The 20,488-nt window shown below is 38.9% G+C and overlaps 3 protein-coding genes across 3 annotated transcripts; 1 reads left to right on the top strand and 2 right to left on the bottom strand.

The window, feature by feature from the left end:
* The first annotated feature begins 1,741 nt into the window (after nucleotides 1-1,741).
* Nucleotides 1,742-5,653, top strand: LOC308698176 (GTPase IMAP family member 8). Its single transcript, XM_081378099.1, has 4 exons — nucleotides 1,742-2,083; nucleotides 2,767-3,459; nucleotides 3,590-4,171; nucleotides 4,299-5,653. Exons 1-4 carry the CDS (start codon nucleotides 2,053-2,055, stop codon nucleotides 4,349-4,351), a joined length of 1,359 nt encoding a protein of 452 aa, XP_081234225.1. The 5' UTR covers nucleotides 1,742-2,052; the 3' UTR covers nucleotides 4,352-5,653.
* A 56-nt stretch (nucleotides 5,654-5,709) lies between these two features.
* atf4b (activating transcription factor 4b) lies at nucleotides 5,710-8,658 on the bottom strand. Its single transcript, XM_081378108.1, has 3 exons — nucleotides 8,500-8,658; nucleotides 7,286-7,672; nucleotides 5,710-7,173 (listed from the first exon to the last, which is right to left on the bottom strand). The coding sequence occupies exons 2-3, from the start codon at nucleotides 7,572-7,574 to the stop codon at nucleotides 6,173-6,175; spliced, it is 1,290 nt and encodes a 429-aa protein (XP_081234234.1). The 5' UTR covers nucleotides 7,575-7,672; nucleotides 8,500-8,658; the 3' UTR covers nucleotides 5,710-6,172.
* Nucleotides 8,659-10,297: 1,639 nt separating this feature from the next.
* Nucleotides 10,298-16,245, bottom strand: prr15la (proline rich 15 like a). Its single transcript, XM_081378088.1, has 2 exons — nucleotides 16,091-16,245; nucleotides 10,298-11,061 (listed from the first exon to the last, which is right to left on the bottom strand). Exon 2 carries the CDS (start codon nucleotides 11,044-11,046, stop codon nucleotides 10,720-10,722), a length of 327 nt encoding a protein of 108 aa, XP_081234214.1. The 5' UTR covers nucleotides 11,047-11,061; nucleotides 16,091-16,245; the 3' UTR covers nucleotides 10,298-10,719.
* Between the last annotated feature and the right edge of the window lie 4,243 nt (nucleotides 16,246-20,488).

Here is a 20,488-nt window from a genome sequence, read left to right as displayed (position 1 = left end):
ATGCTTTCTTTATTGAGACAGTATCCTACTGGTCCTCACTGGCCTATTGTCCTCTGAAGAGTTCTCTGACAACATACATGCATATGTTTAAGTCTAGATGTCCTGTAAAGAATACATTCAGGGTTTTTCAGAGATTCCAAATGTTTGGAGGTTTCACCATGACAATTCCTTCTCCTTGGTCTCCATTGCCTCCATTGCCATCGGACTAACTTTCTAATTGTTTGTTGTAAATAAACATCTCAGGATGTTGGGTTTATGGGGTTTCAAATCAGAACATTACTTTTTGTTACGAAACAGTGCATCGATTTCACATCAGCATGTTTATCAGGCATTTTGGAGAGACACAAGTACATAGGGAAAGAAATTACATCAATATTCCTATGAAATGTTTTTATGAAAATGTTGCCAAGTTATTACTCTCCTTGTTACACATATTTTTTTATCACATTTTGCCCCAAGAACACATTAATATGTAAATAAGATTCACTGATACATTGAGTATAGATACATTGTTTCGAATAGGACTACCCATTTATGGCTGTTTCATGTTCATAAATGAGACTTGTGATGGGTCAAACACTTGCTTTTATTCCGCTCACTTTTCATTAGTGCCTTGCCATTGTCTTTGCATGTGATAAATTCGACCAGTATCTACATGGAAGAGAGCACATCACTGTACACAGTGATCACAGGCCACTTGAAGCAATCTTCAAAAAACACTTGCTTTTATTCCGCTCACTTTTCATTGCACTCCACATGCATCTCACTGTTTTCATGCAATGCCTCTCCTCTTGTGACCCCCCTCTCCTGATAGCTCACTGTTGCCACCTATTGGCTAACCTATATCGTAACAATGGCCATTTTACACACATATTGTATAAAGCAAAATAGTATATCAAATTATTCTGTTCCATCTTTTATATATAGTTGAGAATCATCCTTAAACAAAGTTTGATTTAAAAAAAAATCATTAAAAAAAAAAGAAAAACTAAAAATTGATTGGTGAATGAACAAAAAACAACATTCTTTTTGTCTTTACATTTCTTTTCTTTTCTTTTCATTTCTTTTTTTAAATAAGTCCTGGTGTCCTCTATAGAGGACGTAGCATAAAATAAGAATAAACTATCTTTTTTTTTCTCCCATTTGCTTCTTATACTCCAAACAATGCAGACATTAAAAAAAAAAAATCACAAACCTTTTTTTCCTGGTTCACAGGAGGACATTCATAAAGCAAGAGTTGCATTTACTATTTTTGTAAAAACAGATTTTAAGATGAGTACTGAAACTTTGTCGAATAAGAAACACTGAACCCTAGACTTTGGAATTTGTAAAGCTTTTCAAATTAATGTAATTTCCCTCAATTAATTAGTTTGTTTATTTATTTGTTCTGATTTTTACAATTATTTTATCATATAAATATTACTTTTCATACTCACTAGACTGCTTTATAATACACTAGTGTTTGACGTATGACATTATTTATAAGGAAAAAAAAGTGTCCAGTGTTTGCTTTACTCGCTCTAGTATTTCAGTGCTGCTGGGTTTAGGTCATACTGCAGAATCAGGTGGGCGGTGCTAAACTGGATACTTCCATCTTTTCATTGGTCTAATGACAGCCTGTGCTCCACCCCCAACTCAACACTACACAATGAAAGAACAGCAAACCACCCCACACTTATTATTCATTACTACCTAAGAATTTTAGGAGGTTACTTACCGTAAAATACTAACCACTAACTCTATACTAAAATTAATCACAAGCCACATATTTTTCTTACTCCCTCCTTATATCGCTCTGCTCTCTATTAGCCTCTTTCTTCCAGCTCCTCCTGCTTGTATCATTTCATGAGGGAAAGAAAGTGAAAAAGAAGCAGAGAGAAAGGTTGTGATATAATCAGAAAATCTCTGGGAGAGCGGGGGAAATAGAGTAGGAGGGAGATAAGAGGGGAGAAAGCAATGTTTTGAGCACAGGCAACTGAGACAAAACAGCAAGAGAGAGAGAGAGAGAGAGAGAGAGAGAGAGCAGGAGACAACGGACCAGCTAGACACAAGATGGCCACGGTCTCTTCTGATTTAAATGCTGGTAAGTGACATTAAAATGTAACTTTATTCGTATGTCAGACAATTTTCCACTTTCAAATCCCACCTACACAGGCAGCTGACTCACTTCCCCTCTGCATTATGTGCGCTTCCTGTGTCTCTGGGGATTTCTAATGCAGACAGGAGAGTCTCAGCTGTGTCTAGATCAGTTTGCCATCATACAAAAGCAGATGCCCACACAAATGTAATTTAAACTGATCTTGGTTCAGCATTAGAATGAGATCATAAGGCTAACGGTTTGGGTTAGAGGGATGGAGGTGAGCTGTTGAAACTGATGCAGCATTGCTGGAACAGTTATCATGTGCTGGACTGTACCAAAACAGGACACATGTGACTGAACTCTTGCAGAAAATAAAGGATGTGGTAGCATTGACAGAAACCTTTCTTATCTGTCAAATGTAAGTGTTTTAGGTTATTATTTTACAATCACAAGACTGGTTACGGTTCAGGTTATTTAGTGCAGGACTACATGCACCAGTTTTCAATTTACAGTATGGCGGTCATCAGCAAGTTACATGGATATAGGCCTAGTTGTAATGCTCTGGGGTTGCTCAGAATGTCAGAGTGAACAAATAGGAGTTGTGGATGTAGTCTGCATGGACTCAGCTGCCTGTTGTTTTGATCACTTGCAATATAATTTTCGCTTTCATCTCGGTCTCTCAAAAGCAGAGGGATCCTCTCCACCCATGTGGCGCCTTCTGTTGCTGGGGTTCCAGGGCTCTGGTAAGACCTCAACACTGAATACCATCTTGAGCCAGGAGAAAAACCCATCTGACAATTCCCAAACAGACCAAAAACATTGGGTAGACATACTCACCTGGCGACTGTTGATCATTGACACCCCAGGATGGAATCTGGAAACCGAAGACAAAACTGATGAGACAGACTCAGAGAACCAGCAGTCCTTCATTGATCAATGTTCTCCTGGTCCCCATGCCCTGCTGCTGGTGGTTCCCATCGGAGTTCCATTCACCGAAAACCACTGGCAAGGTCTTTGGGCCCGAGTTAGAGAACTGGGAGCAGGAATATGGAGGCACACCATGGTTTTGTTCACCTGTGCGGACCAGTTGCAGGATAAGGGTGTTGAGGAATTTATTGTGGATGGCGGGGCAGCGCTGCAGAGGTTGGTGGAGAGGTGTGGCTGCAGGTATCATGCCTTGGATAACACCTGCTCAGACAAAAGTGCTCAAGTTGCAGAGCTTTTACAAAAAGTCGAGGAAATGGTTCGGGAGAATCAAGGCTGGTTCTTTGAAATGGTGAGGCCAAGCCTTGGATTCGATGATGAAGAAAATGAAAGAGAAGAGGATGGAGTCCCAGACGTGGAGAGGACAGCAGCAATGTTTAGATCTCCACCAAGAGGTGAGTTTTGCATCTGATTCATTCTCTTGTACCTTTGTTTTGCTGATACCTTTGCAGAATGTCTCCTTAGAACATGCAAAGTGCATTTTCATGTGAATTTTGTTGCAATATCCCACTTTCTTTTTAACAGAGTTACGGGTTCTGCTAGTAGGCTGGCGTGGAGCAGGTAAGAGCTCTGCAGGTAATCTTCTACTGGGCTGTCGTGTGTTTGAATCAGGACGCCCCACTGAGGTGTCTGTCCGTCATCAAGCATTGGTTGCTGGTCGGCGCCTCACAATTGTTGACACACCAGGTTGGGATTGGTTTTCCGCCCACCGTACACCAAGGAACATTCAAAAAGAAATTAAACAAGGGGCAGGGCTTCTCCATCCTGGCCCACATGCACTATTACTGGTAATCCCTGTAGTCTCAACCCTCACTCCCAAAAAGAGGCAGGCCCTCAAGAGACATTTGGAAATGTTTGGTGAGGAGGCGTGTCTTCACACACTGGTGCTGTTTTCATGTGGCGATTGGCTGTATGGCACGTCCATCGAGGATCACATCCAGCGGGATGGAGGAGAGCTGCTGAAACTGATGCAGCATTGCTGGAACTGCTATCATGTGCTGGACTGTACCAAAGCCAACAACGACAAGACACAGGTGACTGAACTCTTGCAGAAAATAGAGGAAATGGTAACAGAGAATGGACAGAAACCTTTCTTACCTGTCAAATGTAAGTAGTTTGCATCTTATATTATTATTATTATTGTTGGTTTTCACATCAGCTTACATTATAATTTGTTCATATGAATATTTCTCATATATATGTAAAACCTGATCATTGCATCCTTGTTCTACAGTAAATCAAGAACTGGAAGAGGAGGAAACGAGTGGAAGATGCATTCTACAGTGAAACATAACATAAGGCAACATAAAGTGCAACTCTGGTAAATCTAAAAGGAATGTAGAAGTTATTTAACTTTTTGATCACAAAACAAGCGGTATTTATGCAACTGTTTATTACCCATAAGGCCATTCACACTGTTTGTATGTCATCTTGATATAATTAGACTTACAACCTACATTTCTGGCTCCTTGAGTAATGTTACGATTCAGTCACATTTTCATAAAGTTTTAAATTAATAACATTCACTTTTGCTAGAAGCACGTAGCACTTTCTGGTGAAAAAAATCTTTACTTAAACATCTAATCCTGTAAGAGACCACAGATAACCGTACTCAAATACTGATACTATCGCCAAAAGCATGCAATAGTTTCAGAGCTGATTATTTTCAAGTGATATGTAAAACGCATGGTGGAAACAGACAAACCACAAAACTATTCATTTCCACAGTGTAAAGCAGGACTCATACCCAGTATTGTACAGTATTTACACAGCCTTGTCGTTTTTCATGCACATTCAAACAGTGTCAGATATTTAGTAAAACTGCATTTCACAAAGTTGGAATATTGCTTACATTTATTTTGAATGCACTCACTATATTATCATAAAGTCTAAGTACTTGGCATTAAGTACACCTGGATTCTTGAATATACAATTGTTCTACAGACTGTTCCATTGAGAACCTTAAGAACCTTGTGTTTTTTTATGAATTTGATATGCTTAGCAACTACTTAGGACTTTGATGGCAGCATTACATTCTACCTAAACACATTTACCAATATGTTTTGAGCATTCAGGGAATGGCTGTTACTATTGCATAGTAATATTTATCTTGTCCGCAAATATTCGGCGCAATATGAGAATATACTACGAAATCCCAACTGCATTATATCAGCCACAAATGTGACTTTCAACTGGTTTGACTGAATACACTGAGATGACTAGAGTTTAGCTTTTGTATGCTTTTCACTTCATATTTTCGTATTAATAAAGAATAAATTTGCATATCATGGGGTGTTTTTGTCAAATTCAGCTTCCAGGCTGAATTTACTTAATCTCGGTTTGTGAAAGCCTAGAAAATAAAAAGAACCAAACTGATTTTTATGCCAGCCATACACCAGTTATCCTTGGCCATAAACAGTGGGGTTATGCTGTTTGTGGAAATTGACTAAATAGTCAATATATTTTTATACATTGAACTAATTTTAAGTTGTATACTATATGTCCCTTAAAGTGTTTCATCTCTATCATGTGTACCTACTACTGAGGTAGTGAATTTGTCAAACAAATAAACAATTTTATAAAATACTAAAACTCATTTCTGCCTCCATTTCATAATAAAAAAAATTAAAATGCACAATTTTTTTCAAGTGTTTATTACATAAATACCATTCAAGCTAACTGATATGCAGTGAAAGGCCCATACAACTACAAAATATTGAGTTCTACACAATTTAATAAATGCACACATACCATATCTGTGAATAAAGTTAGTTGAAATATTAAGCATTTGTACAGCACAATTTCAATTGGGAAAATTAAAAACAAAGATCATCAACAGACAATGCACATGATATATAATACTGTGCATACAACAGATATACAAGACAAAAAAAAATGCACTGGTACAAGAATATCAGGCTTTGCTGACATGCTTACAGGAAGTGTTTCTACTCAAAACAATGGTAAAGAATAGAGAGAAAAAAAGGAATTTATTCAACCCTTCATAAAATACTTTCTTTTAGGACCAACATCCCTAGTATTCTGCACTTCAGGCTATGCTGAAACCGTCCATTTCTATCAGCTTCAAGCCTCTGTGTCCATTTCTTTCTATGACCTCACACTTCTGCTCTCTCTTGCCCTCTTGACTTCTTCCATTAGCTCTTTCAAATACTGGATCTCTTTAGCAATGGACTCTGCCTTTTCTGTCAGCTCTTGATTCCTCTCCTCCAGGACTGCACACTCTGACTGGAGAGAATCTTGCTCTGCACGCTTTTTCTGTCGGTAGCGGGTTGCCGCAGTCTTGTTCTGCTCCATTTTCTTCAGCTTTTTCTTTTCAACCACAACCTTTGAGCCACTGGCTGACTTCACTCTTCCTGAGAGGGTAGGCAGCTCTGACTCTGACTCTGAAACTGTTGACTGCAGATTTTGGGTGGGCTTAGAATCGGGTGTGGAGTAGGGCTTTACCCTAGAAGAGCGAGACTGGGGGGACATTGGGGTTTGTGGGTCGGGGGAAGTTGAACTCTGGGAATTTTCCACAACCATCTCACCTGGAAGGGTAATCATCGCATTAACCTCCTCTTTAGGAGAAAGTACAAGAACAATGCGGGTTGGGGTGAGTGACAGGACTATTTTGGGCACCTGCATCTCGACGGGGGGTGGACTCTGAACTTCAGCTATGTCTACCTCGCAACCAAGCTCAAGAGTATCAGTAGGGGACTCTGGTGGAAGGATGGAAGGTGATGGGACCGGGGAGGCCGGTTCAGACTTTATCTCAAACTCAGCCTGGGGCTCAGGGACCACAGAGGAGGAATCTGAAATTTCACAGGGTGATGATGGAATGAAAGGAGTAGCAACTGGAGTATTCAAAGTGAAAGAAAAGTTGGAAAGTTGATCGATTTCAGGGACAGACGCTGCTGGAGAGGGTGAAGGCGTATTGTCAGAAGCTACAGGCAGGGACTCCAGGTCTATCTGTGACTCTAGAGAAGTGATGAGCTCCTCAGGAGAACTGGGCGGATCCTCAGAATCATAGGAGCCTATCAAAGACTCCAGATCAAACTCACTCAAATCAATTCGCTCTGTCATCCAATCCATTTCACTGAATGAATGATCTGAAATGGGAAAAAGAGTTAAATATTATGATTGCATGTTTAAACTCTTAGTATGCTGAAACTAGGGCACTTGTATGTATAGGCCTATTTGAAATAAATTGGTACACCTCACCATCGCCATGATTATCTAGGCACAGCTCATCTGAGGGGAACCAGGCCAGAGACAGCTGATTGAGCCCAGCCTTCTCCCCCCTCTGAACGGAGGGAGGAGTGCAGGGTGGGGAGAGAGAGGGAAGTGGAGAGGAAGAGAAAGATGAGAGGGGCGATTCAGCGCCTCCGAGAGGAAGAACCTCCTCATCTTTATCTAGGAAAGACCCCAGAGGGTCAGCCATCGGTGATGATGGGTCCCAAAGAAGGACCTCCATATCGTCCTGGCCAAACCGTGAGCTCATCAAAGACATGGCTATCTATTTCAAGTTGAATCAACGAGTCTTCTACTGAGAATTCGAATAATCTCGTGCTGTCAGGTGCAGCAGAAGTCAGAGTTGCCACGAAGGACCTGCAAACATATATTAAAAGTAGTTAATCACTTGTATAACAATTTTATAAATGTAAACAAATACAAAAGCTATAAAACAATTTAAAACACTAACGCCTTTTAAAGAAAAAATAATAAAGCCTCATTAGTTATTCCTGACTAACAATGACATCATCTGCCCACAACCTACCCATATATGGACATTACCACGTGACGTTCTTTATCTCTTACTGTCAGCAGACTGGGTTCCATTTTTAAAACCTCAACACCAATTTTACAGAGGCCAAATCTCATGGCTTTTTATAAGATCTTAAAATTAGCTGAAACTGTTGTTTGAGATAAAAGGTAGGCCGATGTTATTTTATATTGTTTTATCAAGGTGGATAAAGACTCCGCCATTTCAGGGACTTGCCGCTCCCTTTTCAGGAACGTACGCCATTTTATAAAGAGCACGAGGTGACAAAGAAACGTCAATTAAACTATCTTGCTCATGTTTATTTTGAATTAAACACATTCAGGCGTGTTGAAGATCAATTCACAATGCAAAATAAAAACATTATGGTACATTTTAAAACAGGAATGACTACGAATTCATCGACCGACGTTGTCACTGTCAAGTAGACATATGGTGCTTTAAGCGCGAGACGTTAGTCATGACAATATTCGCAAACAATTTCCATAATCTATTAAAATCAATACATCCACAATATATATTTAAGTCGCATACGAAATAACCTGAAAACATGAATGGCCATAAGGCTAAGCTATTTAATGTTACACACCCGCCCAATCGGGTGGGTGAGACGATCGTGACATTTTAAGGCAAAAACAATTAAAAGTATACTTACGCCATTTTTATATAAATGTATGGAGCCAGTGCACAATGTTGATGCACTGAGGAGTTTGAGCGCTGTCTACAGGCAGCAGGTCACACGGCCATTTCGGCGGAGAGCAGAATCGCTCGGGTATCAACAATAATCAGCTGTGAGAAGAACGGAACTGCGGGTGATGACGTCGAGTCGATGTTTATATAGAGCCGCAGTGCCGCTCAGACATATCCTTCCGCCAGAGAGTTTAGTTTTGTGTTACTGGGCGCAGACAACATATAGATCTATCACTTTTAGTCCATTTGTATCAAATTATTATCAAAATAATTCATTCAAAAATATTTTGAGATCACCTAGTCTTTTTTGTTAATGTCAAATGAAGGACACGTATGGTATTGGGCTAAGACACATCATTGTAAAGATTAATCAGAGTCCGACTGTTGATATCAACATTATATTTGTCTGTCTGCCGATAGATTGACAAACAAATGTGTCATGGGCACAAAGCATAGACTGTAGTGTAAAAAATGGCACAAAGTCAATCAAAACAAACAGGGAAGGTTACATTCTCCTCATGTAGTGTTGGATCTATCGCCCTCTGCTGGACGAAAACTAAACAACTGGGCGAGTCTTGCCTCGGTTGTTTTTTATGGCATTTATTGTTATGGAAAAAAAGACAACGGAAAGAAAAGGCCATTGCTCTTGCTGGTGGCAAAACTAAATAAAGAGACGAAATAGGTTGTAGTAAACAGGCAGGGCAAGTTCTAATTTGTTTTGGGGTTCTATTTCAAACACATGAAATTTACACAATAAAATAGGCCTACTCACATCTTGAATGCATTATTTTATTATCTACAGGTATATTAAACAACACTTAGGCCTAATTTTTATTTATTTATTTATTTATTTATTTATTTATTTATTTATTTATTTATTTTAATTTTTTTACAAAATCCCAGCTAAGCAAACTAGACATTGTGCAAATATATGACAATTTCTTTTAACATAAAAACACAGTATTTAGGCTAAAATTGAAAACCCCACCATGTTCAAATTGAAATCAATAAACTCTCTGTACAATAAATATCAACCAAGATCAAATATCATAATTAAACCTGAAACATCAACACAGACATAAACAAGTAATAAAACTCAGTGAGTGTTTTAGCGCAATTTTCTCACCTCATGGGATCACAACACTAAGAGATAGTAAATCTTTTCCTGGATTTTTTTTGTGCGTTCCCGAGATTAGACCTTCCTTAACATAATGCCGAAAACCCGAAGTCTTTAGGTGGTCTGGTTGAGGAGATAGAAGTGCAAGATTGGTGCGCACAGACAGAACAGAAATCAAGAGTTAACAATCGCAATTTTGTTCGGTGGAAAATTGCGCTAAAAAGTGTATTATTGCAACAGGCACATGTATTCAAAAATATATTTTGGTCTAGTTGGTGGTTCAGAGGCCATAAAACAGAGGCTGCTTGAAATTGATGATCTATTTTATACACTCTAAAAACTGCTGGGTTGTGTTAACCCAACGTTGGGTTAAAAATTCAATTTAAAAATGGACAAACCCAGCCGTTGGTTTACATTTTTAATGTAACCAATGCAATTTGTCCATTTTTAAATTGCATTTTTGTCCATTTTGATTTTGTCCAAAATGCAATTTGTACATTTTTAAATTGCATTTTTTAACCCAACGTTGGGTTAGTCCATATTTGACCCAAAATTGGGTTAACACAACCCAGCAGTTTTTAGAGTGTATAATTAGCTACCATTTAAATTTGTGGGCTAAATAAAAGTCATGGTAGCGTATTGTTGCTGATAATATTCCTTAAATCTTTTGAATCAAAAGTGCTTTGGATGCAATTGTAGTTTTCAGCATATAAAATATAATAAGCAAACAAAAAACAATATCATTACTGCATTCTTGTGCTGATATGATTGATTTGATTCCCTCTCAGAGTACTTCTCTTTTCTAAACATCTGCTAAATGTCAGACGACCGCAATGCAGTCCTGCCGTGTGTATCTGTGAAGAAACCTGATCTTTGGGTTTATGCCTCTCTTTGTTCCCAAACATTAGTATAGATCAGTCACTAATTCATTCAGCGATCCTTTTCTTGCTTCAGGCTCAGCCTCAGGTGATTGTGAACAGCAGAGGACATCAATGGAAGTGCTGCATAGACCAAGGCCCTCTTGAGCTGTTTTACACACACACATGCTAGTGTGTTTACACAGTGACTCTATTTTCCAGTTGTATTATTCTCACTAGTTTCTCCCTCAGGGAACAGGTCAGGGTTTTCTGCTAGCGTAGAGCGGATTCTCTTCTTCTCTTTAAAGCGGCCCGAATGTGAGACCTTCACGTGGCGTCCCTTTGTCGCCGTTTTGTCCACGATGCGCTCCAAACGGGCGTTAAACTGGCTGTCCGCAGCTCCGTCGGGTGTCCCGGGTGTGTCCCCGGCGTTGCTGCTGTGGTCTCCAGGGATTTCGTACAGCACTTTCGGCTCTGATTTCTTCTTACGCAAGAAGGTCAGTTTCCACCAGGCCGGTGCAGGTTCTGCGGTCGCCATCGAGATGAAAACAGACTGCAAGGAGGACAGAAAGAGAGATTTATATACATGAAAGTGTGATTTTTATGATTAAAGACCAAACAGTATGCCTAAATAAGCAAATTAATGATAATCCGGCTTGTTTTTTTGTTAACCAGCTGTTTTATTTAAAACTAAAATGTAAAAATAGTCATGTGTAAGCTGAGGCCTGAGGGTGTGAGCTAATACTAATGTAAGATCTGTGTCTTGCATTAGAAGGGGCAGCCGCAAATGAATTTTTTAGTGTAACTCAATAAGCACCATATGGCAGAGGTATGATAGGGTTTTAACCTGAGTAGTTCTGGTTACAGGCCTCAAATTTCACTCACTCTGCACTGAAGCTATATGCTAGGAGGATGGAAATGCTATAGACCATGCTAATGCTAAATGACAGAGCACTTGTGCTTACTGTGCATTCAGGTCCTCTAGGGAAGTTCGTATTTACGAGTTGGGAAGTCGTGTTTACGATATCAGGTTCACTTTCGTCTGAGAAAGATGGCGGTGTGCCTTCTCTTAATTAGCCTAACTACACAAAAATACAGCAAGGTTTTTAAACTCTACTTCTAAAATGAACAAAGAATGAAAGAACATAAATAATTAATTTATGAAGCCACTGTGAACTTTATCGTTACATATTATATTGTTATTTTACAATGCTATCAAATTTTGTGCAGGCAGTCAGCTTATTTTGTTGTAAACAAGCCTGACAATGTCACTGCTAAATAGTATTGTGGTATTCGGCCATGTTTCTCACTGACACGCCCCAAACTGGTAAATATTCCCACTCGTACGACATTGTGGTGGCGTCCATGTGCGTTCAACTCGTAAATACGATCTTTCTGACATGACCTGAACACAATTAGTAGCCTACAGCTTATTTAATCTTTTTGAATGAATAAAATTGACGATGTATGCTACGTTTCAGAAGTTTTTTGGCCTATAGTTTTTTTAATGTTCACTCAAAAATACTGTAATATTGTGAAATATTATTACAATTTAAAATAATTGATTTCTCTGTTAGTGTCACATGATCCTCCAGAAATCAATAGGCTTGTTCGACTTGAACCGGCGCTGCACAGACCGATCGTTTTATGACATCAAAGTACCGCGAGATTGATTGAAAAGCATACGGACACGTCAGCTCTCTAATCGCCCTCGCGGTTCCTTGATGCCATTCACCGATCGGTCTGTGCAGCGCCGGTTCAAGTCGAACAAGCCTAATGTAAGATGCTGATTTGGTGCTGAAGAAACATGTTTTATTATTATCAATTTTGAAAACAGTTGTGCTGCTTAATGTTTTTTGGAAACCGTGATACATTTTACAGGATTTTTTGATGACTATTAAGTTCAAAGAACAACATTTATTTGAAACAGAACTCTTTTGTGACATTATAAATGTTTTTACTGTCACATCTGATTGGGTCCTTGCTGAATAAAAATATTAATTTCTTTAAAAGAGAGAGAGAGAGAGAGAGAGAAATCTTACTGACCTCAAACTTTTGAATGGTAAATTTGCACTTCAATAAAACTGTAAAGGTTGATTGTGGTGATTCACTTTGAAATCATTAACACTGTTATCTTAACTCGACTAAACATTTTGTTAAATGGACCTAATCATATTTAATAAACAAGAGGATGCTAATTCTTTAGAGATTTGTAACTATCTCCATTCAGGCCATACGTGAACACACTCACTATAGCTTCTGACCCCATGAGACTTCACTTCTTAGGTCTGACTGATGCAGCTGTATTCATTTTAGCCATAATATTCAGTGTGTTGTAGATTTGACGTGATTAATTCATTCATTTACGTGATTTTACACAGTCCATTGTTGTGTTAAGAGCTCACGTCCAGAGACAGTTTATGGTTCATACACGTGCTATAGAATGGCTTCTTTGAAGTAAACCATTACAATAAAAGCAAGCACGCCTTTGACATACACTGTGAAACACTGTCCAAATGAAACTTCGTATGATATTGTGAGGTTTACCGCACACTTATTCACACAAAGACAACGATAAACAAACACTTTGAGCTGCATATCCTGGAAAAGTTTATTGCTTTACTGTCCATGGTCATATCTCGAACTGAATCAGCCTTCTGTGAAATGTAAAAATGAACTCAACCACACTCAAATTCACACAAAACTGCTGTAGCATGTGACAATATCCATTGACGGGAAAGGCTTGGCTCTGTTGCTTAGCAACAAAGTGGTCATTTTCATACAGTATGCTAATTTCTGTTCTCTCTCTCAGGGCTTTGACTCTTGCTCCTGCTTTTATGTTTACGAGAGCAAACAGAGATCAGGTGGTGCCGGCCAGCTCCCTTTCAACCTTACAGCCTTGTTTTTCTGACACTTTTAACCTTATAAAAAGAGGCCATTTAATCCAGATGGTTTTAACAATAAGCCATATTGCATTAGCTCTATATTCGAAAAGCTATAAGTATGCATTTTATAAAAATCTTTGATTTGGTTGTACAAAAAGTGATGCCAGCTCTTAATAAACTACACAAAGCCTTGCATTTTACTGCACATTTATCACTTGTTTAAAGCGCAATTTATAATACAAACATGGATTTTGAAATGTTCTGTATCAATGCACCCCAATGCACGAATCAGTTTTACCGTGGGAAATATTATGGTTTAGATTTGGATATGGAAGCTTTGTCTTTGCACGCAAATGGAACTTCTACGCAAAGCACATGGACACTCCATGTTGTTAGCAGGGAAAAGCAAGTGTTTTCCGGGAGCATGTCAATAGAGCAGGAACTTTCTGTGAGCTGATAATTCAAGGATTTGATAAGATTTACATATCACGATAATGTAGAAAACCAATGGCTTTGGTGAGGCAAAATATAACTTCTGATTTGTCTTGTTATGCAAACTATGGACAGCTAAAGTATTTTTAAAAAAAATCAGGCAGCAATAATAACGACACAAAGAACATTTAGTTTCAACAGAAGCTCCCATGAGAAATAGCAGTCTCTATAGTCATCCTGATTAATTAATTATTCCTGTCGGTGGTTGGAAAAAACATCAGGTGTTAACTGGAGGTCTTTGGAGAGCTTCGCTCGGGGAACAGTCACACTCTGAGGGGGTTAAAGTGAGTAAAAGTATAGTGTAATTGACAGGAACTGAGGTAAATACATTCTTGTGTTTAATCTTGCAGGCCCAAATTGTGCGTTGGCATTTCACAAAGTAGTTCAGGTTTATTTTTATGTTGTTTTACTCTCACTCCTGTTAAGTCGCTATGCGCGAGAGTAAAAGTAAAGGTTCTTTACTGGCATCAACGGTTCCATGAAGAACCTCTAACATCCATGGAAAAAATCCATTGTTCAAAAAGTTCTTTAGATTATTAAAATGTTTCTACACTAAGAAAAAAAATCTTTTAGAACTGTTCACTGAAAGGTAGGGAATGCAAATGGTTCCGCTATATGACATCACTGGGAAAAAACCCTTTTGGATTTTTTGGCTAAAAAGGAGGAAAAGGAAATTGGTCAGAAGTTTCCACAGAGAAAAAGATCTCCCCAGACTATCTTGATCTTCTTCTTCTTCTTCAAAAAAAAAAAAAAACCCACTCAAATAAGACAATTGCTGACCTAAAGTAAGAGTATATTGAATGTGTATAGTGCAGATCATTTGGTTTAGAAAAAAAATGGATGAGTTTGAGCTCATATTGAGATCTGACTTTTGATTGCAGACTTTGGGCATAGCGAATCTGAACATATGAGACTTAGTTGAACTTGAGATCTCTTCTGAAAGTGTAGAGGAGACGTGCGAGAACATTGGGGCTTTTTCTCAGGAGAAAAAGATCTCATACAAAACTGAACGTTTTTCATTTTCCTTCCAATGGGGAGAGGGCAGTTTTTGTGTATAAATACAAATACCCAAGCACATATAAAGCAGGCAGCAGAGGCACCAAACACTAAACTAAACTAAAAATAGCATTTGCTTGTGACTTCATAACGTCATTTGTTTCAAGCATCTCTTCAGTGAATTAAACCATTGGTATTCTTCTATGAATGCCACTAATTATAGAGAGACTCACTTTAAAGCGCCATGACAGGTTTAAAAAGCGAGGCTGTGAGGGATAGACTTACCGTTTTTTCAATGGCATCCGCTGTAAAAATCTGTATAAAGCTCCTATCACTTTACACAGCTTATATTGTCAGGAGTTTTTTGTCTACTTTCTTGGAAAGATATTTTTGCAGTGTTTCGTCAGCAGAACAATTCAAAAACACATCAAATAACAGTACAACCCACTGAAGAGATGCTTGTCTACCACTCAAAGCCTCGCTGTCATTCCTGCTAAAAATCAATGTTTGTGGATTGGTTTAATTTCAATTGAATTAGTTCAGGAGCTCAGAACTTTCTTGGCTGGATTCCTTCCCAATGCAATGTTTTTGTCAAGCTTAATAAGTAAATTCTAAATCGCTCAAAGACGTCCACCTTGGCCGCTAAATTCGTACTATTGACACAACTGAAAGAAATGTTTTGCATTTCAAAGTGTTCACTTGATTGCAATAACCCCCCCACACACACACACACACACACACACACACACACACACACACACACACACACACACACACACACACACACACACACACACACTAACCCTCCACACACACACACACACACACACACACACACACACTAACCCTCCACACACACACACACACACACACACACACACACACACTCATCTCAGGCTCCTCATTATGCATGGTTAGTCAGTGATAAAGGTTCACTGTTTGCTATGAATGTTTAATCATGTGTCTGTCCAAAGGTTATTAAAATTCACAGCTCATTCCCTTTTTTCTCTAGAACTTAATATCAATTCCCATTTAATCAGCTATTTTTTTCCAGAACTCAGTATTCATTTCCATATGATTTTACCTTTAGCAAACAAGTAACACAGTAACTTATCTGTAAACGAATTAATATGAAACTAAATGCAACTGGATGATAATCCATGGAGTTTAAAGAGTTGAATTCTGGTAGCTATAATAAGCCTCTCTCACCTGCGCAGGTCAATGTACGTCCGTTGAGATACTTGTTATCTGCTTTAGAGTGGTCACTATCCTTTGGTTCGGTTGAGTCCAGCAGGTGAGGTCATCGCCTTATAGGACCCAGCTTTTAATTATAGTTTCTGTCTCTTCTTTTCTGCCTCCTCTCCAGCTTGGCTGTCCCTCTCGCTCTCTTTGGCAAGCAGGTGTAGATTCACAGGTGCATGTCTCCTCCCACAGACACCCACACCAGGCTCCTCCTCCCTCTGCCTGATAAACAGGCTTATGTCACATCAGCCTCATGGAACAATAGCTAAAATATATACTTGGATTGGGTGTAGAAGATTAATGACTGGATCAGCTTTTGATATTACATTAGCTTATATTTAAGAGGGTATAAAGTTAATGGCCATTGGGAATGTGATCAGCAGGGATTGTGTTAATAATAGTAGTGCGTCACTTTTTCTCTCTTTTTTAAGACTCTCAGGCATCCAGTGCTTTCTTGTTCAATTCTTTTAAAAATAAATAAATAGCATTTAATGTATCTTGAAATGCTATATTGACAATTCTCTCAAATCTGTTTAATGACATTATTTACTTTGGTGAATGTTTTTTTTTTGTTTTTCATGAAGACATACTTTTTCAAGTAACTATAAATTTACAATAAAATATCTGAGTTAATTTTTCAAATAAGTTACTTTGTTTTCTCATTTAATGGCTGAGAGCACTCCGCGCAGTGAGAAATCAAGAGAAAGGTGCAGAGGCGTTGTGTGTAAACATAATGGTTATTTTAGTTCAAGACTAAGGGTTCGTTTACACGACAACGATGTACAAAAACGGAAAAGTTCTTCCTTTGTCCATTGTCAGCATTGTCAAAACAATCCCTGTTCCCACGGATCCGCGAAAACGACCAAAAACACTGTAGTATTCACTTTAAGAAACACTACGCACCAATAGACTGGACATGTAATAATCATGAGCATGACGTCACCGTTTTCACAAATTCACATTTTTGTAGTTTACACGGGATGATATCGTTTTCAAAAACTTGCACTTTGAAACCGGTTTTCAAAAGTTTGCGTTTTCAGGCTCCCGAAATACTGTTGTCGTGTAAATTAACGGCCAAAGCACGTAAAAAGTTTTATGTTTTATGTTAAAAACTGCTGTGTAAACGGCCCATTATTGCACACACACATTTTCTCATCTAACTAACAAAAACAGATTCAGTATTCCTCAAAATGAATAAGGACTGTGAAATGCAAACTCAGAATATTATGCAAACCTGCTATGTTAATACTTTATGTATTTAATCTCACCTTATTAACCAATAGGCCTATCTTTGCTGCTGACCTTCATTAATTCAGTTTAACCATACAAATAAGTAAATGACTTTAGTTTATATTGCTGAAGTAGGAGCGTTGAACTTTCTTCTGCAATCCAGAATGGCACAGGCACAGCACAGCTGATAGGTTTGAGCTGCACTTTCTACTGCAGAGGCATACATTTGCTTTCCAGCCTGAGGCTTATTCATTTCACTTTTGGTGTGTTTTTACTTATTTATTTTTTTATGTAAAAAAAATATAGAAACTATGTTATATTTTATTTTCCTCTCTCAAAGGGTTAGTTCACCTAAAAATGAAAAATTCTGTCAGTAATTACTCACCCTCATGTTGTTCCAACCCCGTAAGACTTTCGTTCATCTTCGGAACACAAATTAAAGGCACACTATGCAAGATTTGTACCTTAATATAACAGCTTTGAAATCATTTTGATGGTAAACGAACTCGTAGTAGGGCGAATCATCCCGATAGCAAAGCAGGGGGGGGGCAAAACCAGCAATGCAAGTTTGAGAGGTGGCGCCCCGCCAAATCACGACTTGCTTTACGGCACGACGTCACATACATCAACAACATATGAAGCAGCCTCTATGGAAGACACTAGCACGCATTTCAGACGTGAATCATGGCAGAGTCGACGAAGAAAATAAAGAAAGTGCGGTCGGAAGAGTGCAGAGAGATGGCTCTGCGTGATTGGTATTTACGACTAGCCGAGAAATCTAGACGCACCCTGGCGGCAGCAAAATGTATTTTGCAGCCACGGTAGTCTAGCAACTCTCAGTTGACTTTAGAGCTGCAAAAACCTAAATTGGGTCAGGCCAATCACGTCGTGTATAGAGTAGGCGGGGCGGACTTAACATAATGACGACAGAGTTGCGACGGTTACCTGCCACTTGAAAACAAAGAATGGCGGCTGCTGCTGGCGAACAGTCTTTCAAATCGGCTTTGGCCACGACTCTGGAGGACTTGGAGTTAGGTTTTTCTTTGAGAAAAGAGCAAAGAACGGCACTTAAGTCATTCTTAAAAAAAGGAAGATGTGTTCGTAGTTTTGCCGGCCAGATATGGCAAAAGTTAACTAACGTTAGCTCCGCTGTTGGGAAAACGCTCTGGTTGGTTGAAGCGCTTTCCTATTGCGTGCAGAGGGAATTTGAAAGACAGCCGTTTATCCCGCCCCTCGGATTGAGCCGTGTCTATGGTGAGTTGCCAGACCTAACAGCTTGATGTAGGTCTGGCTTGCCAGGCTAATTTACGACAGTAACGTTACAAGTACTCCACAGCGACTCTAGGGGTCACTGTTTGAGAAAAAAACGGAAAAACGGAAACTGCATAGTGTGCCTTTAAGGTACTCCTTCATAGGCTGCTAGTAATTGCATCTGCCGGTCCAGAAAAGTTAGTGAAGACATCGTTAAAATAGTCCAAGTGACTACAGTGGCTCAACCTTAAGTTTATCAAGCGACGAGAATACTTTTTGTGCGAAAAAAAAAAAACAAAAAAAACGACTTTATTCAACAATTCATTTTCAGTTCACGAGAGCGCCACTACGCATGCGCGAGAACTGAGAAGATGACGCAGATGGGTCTCGATGTAGAGTATAAAATAGTTCTAAAGTGTGCATTTCCTGGATGTCCAAATAGTGAGAAACCAACGGGAAAATGTAAAAGTGCCTTATCAGTGCCGCAAAATAAATGGCTTACCTTTCACACTTTCCCATCAAATAATCGTGAGCGTCATCTTCTCAGTTCTCACACATGCGTCGTGACGCTCTCGTGAACTCACTCAGAGACCCACACAGAAGAAAATGAAGAGTTGAATAAAGTCATTATTTTTCTTTCACAAAAAGTATTCTCGTCGCTTGATAAACTTAAGGTTGAGCCACTGTAGTCACTTTGACTATTTTAACAATGTCTTAACTAACTTTTCTGGGCCAGCAAATATCGGTTACCTAGCAGCATGAAGGAGTGAGCCAGCTCTCAGATTTCATCCAAAATATCTTGATTTGTGTTCCGAAGATGAACAAAAGTCTTACGGGGTTGGAACAACATGAGGGTGAGTAATTACTGACAGCATTTTCATTTTTGGGGGAACTAACCCTTTAATATTCTCTCAGGACACTTGTTTAATGCTTTTCCTTAACCATTAGCTTCATCCAGCTTTTGTAAAGATATTCATACATAAGCACAACTTATATTTGTCCGCAAAACTAATTTAAGCATTTCAGATCTTTAAGCAGGTCTTTAAAATTATGAAAAACAGTTGTCCAAACTTTTGACTGGCAATAGCCTATTTAAAAACAACTAGTCTCATCATACCCCAAAAACAAAGACTTATTCACAAGCCAATAAAAAAAATAATTAAAACATCACATTCTATATTTCTAAATTAAATGTGTCCACACTAAATGTGTTTATAAACATGTGTTAAACATCTTTAAAAGAACAGATGCATTTTGAAGAAAATTCTCTCAGAGAGAGAGAGAGAGAATTTTTTTAATGCATCTGTTCTTTATATATATATTTAAAGAAAGAAAGAAAGAAAGAAAGAAAGAAAGAAAGAAAGAAAGAAAGAAAGAAAGAAAGAAAGAAAGAAAGAAAGAAAGAAAGAAAGAAAGAAAGAAAGAAAGAAAGAACAATTCCACATCCGACCAGTAGAGGGCAGACTCTCAGTCCTGTCTATTTGAGAGGTAATAGTCATCAGTCCTGGCACTGGCATTAGTTTGAACAGGAACACTGGCCAGTGAAGTGCCTGATGCCAGGATGCCCACTGGTGCGATTAGGCTGTTTGAGGGAGACTAATGGCTGACCGCTGCCCTAGCTGGGTGTTTTAAGGAGGACTTGCCCTCTGTCTGGGGGCTGCTTGGTTCATGTGTTAAACTGGCGGTAGGACAGGGTATGCGGGGTTCATTCACACGGGGATTAAATAAGAACAAGTCACATTTGATGGCCCACTCGAAAGGCTGTTCAGCACCAGCTGGGCTCTGGCGTTGATAGTTTGCTCATGGCAGCCAAGATCGGCCTCTCCACAGTCTGCAGAACACACAGTCCATTAATCATTATCTTATAGCTTCTGATGGGAAACT

The sequence above is a fragment of the Scardinius erythrophthalmus genome (assembly GCF_964197995.2).
Source record: "Scardinius erythrophthalmus genome assembly, chromosome: 1".
Taxonomy (NCBI): Eukaryota; Metazoa; Chordata; class Actinopteri; order Cypriniformes; family Leuciscidae; genus Scardinius; species Scardinius erythrophthalmus.
Note: the sequence above shows the minus strand (reverse complement) of the source record. Positions and strands in the feature narration are given on the sequence as shown.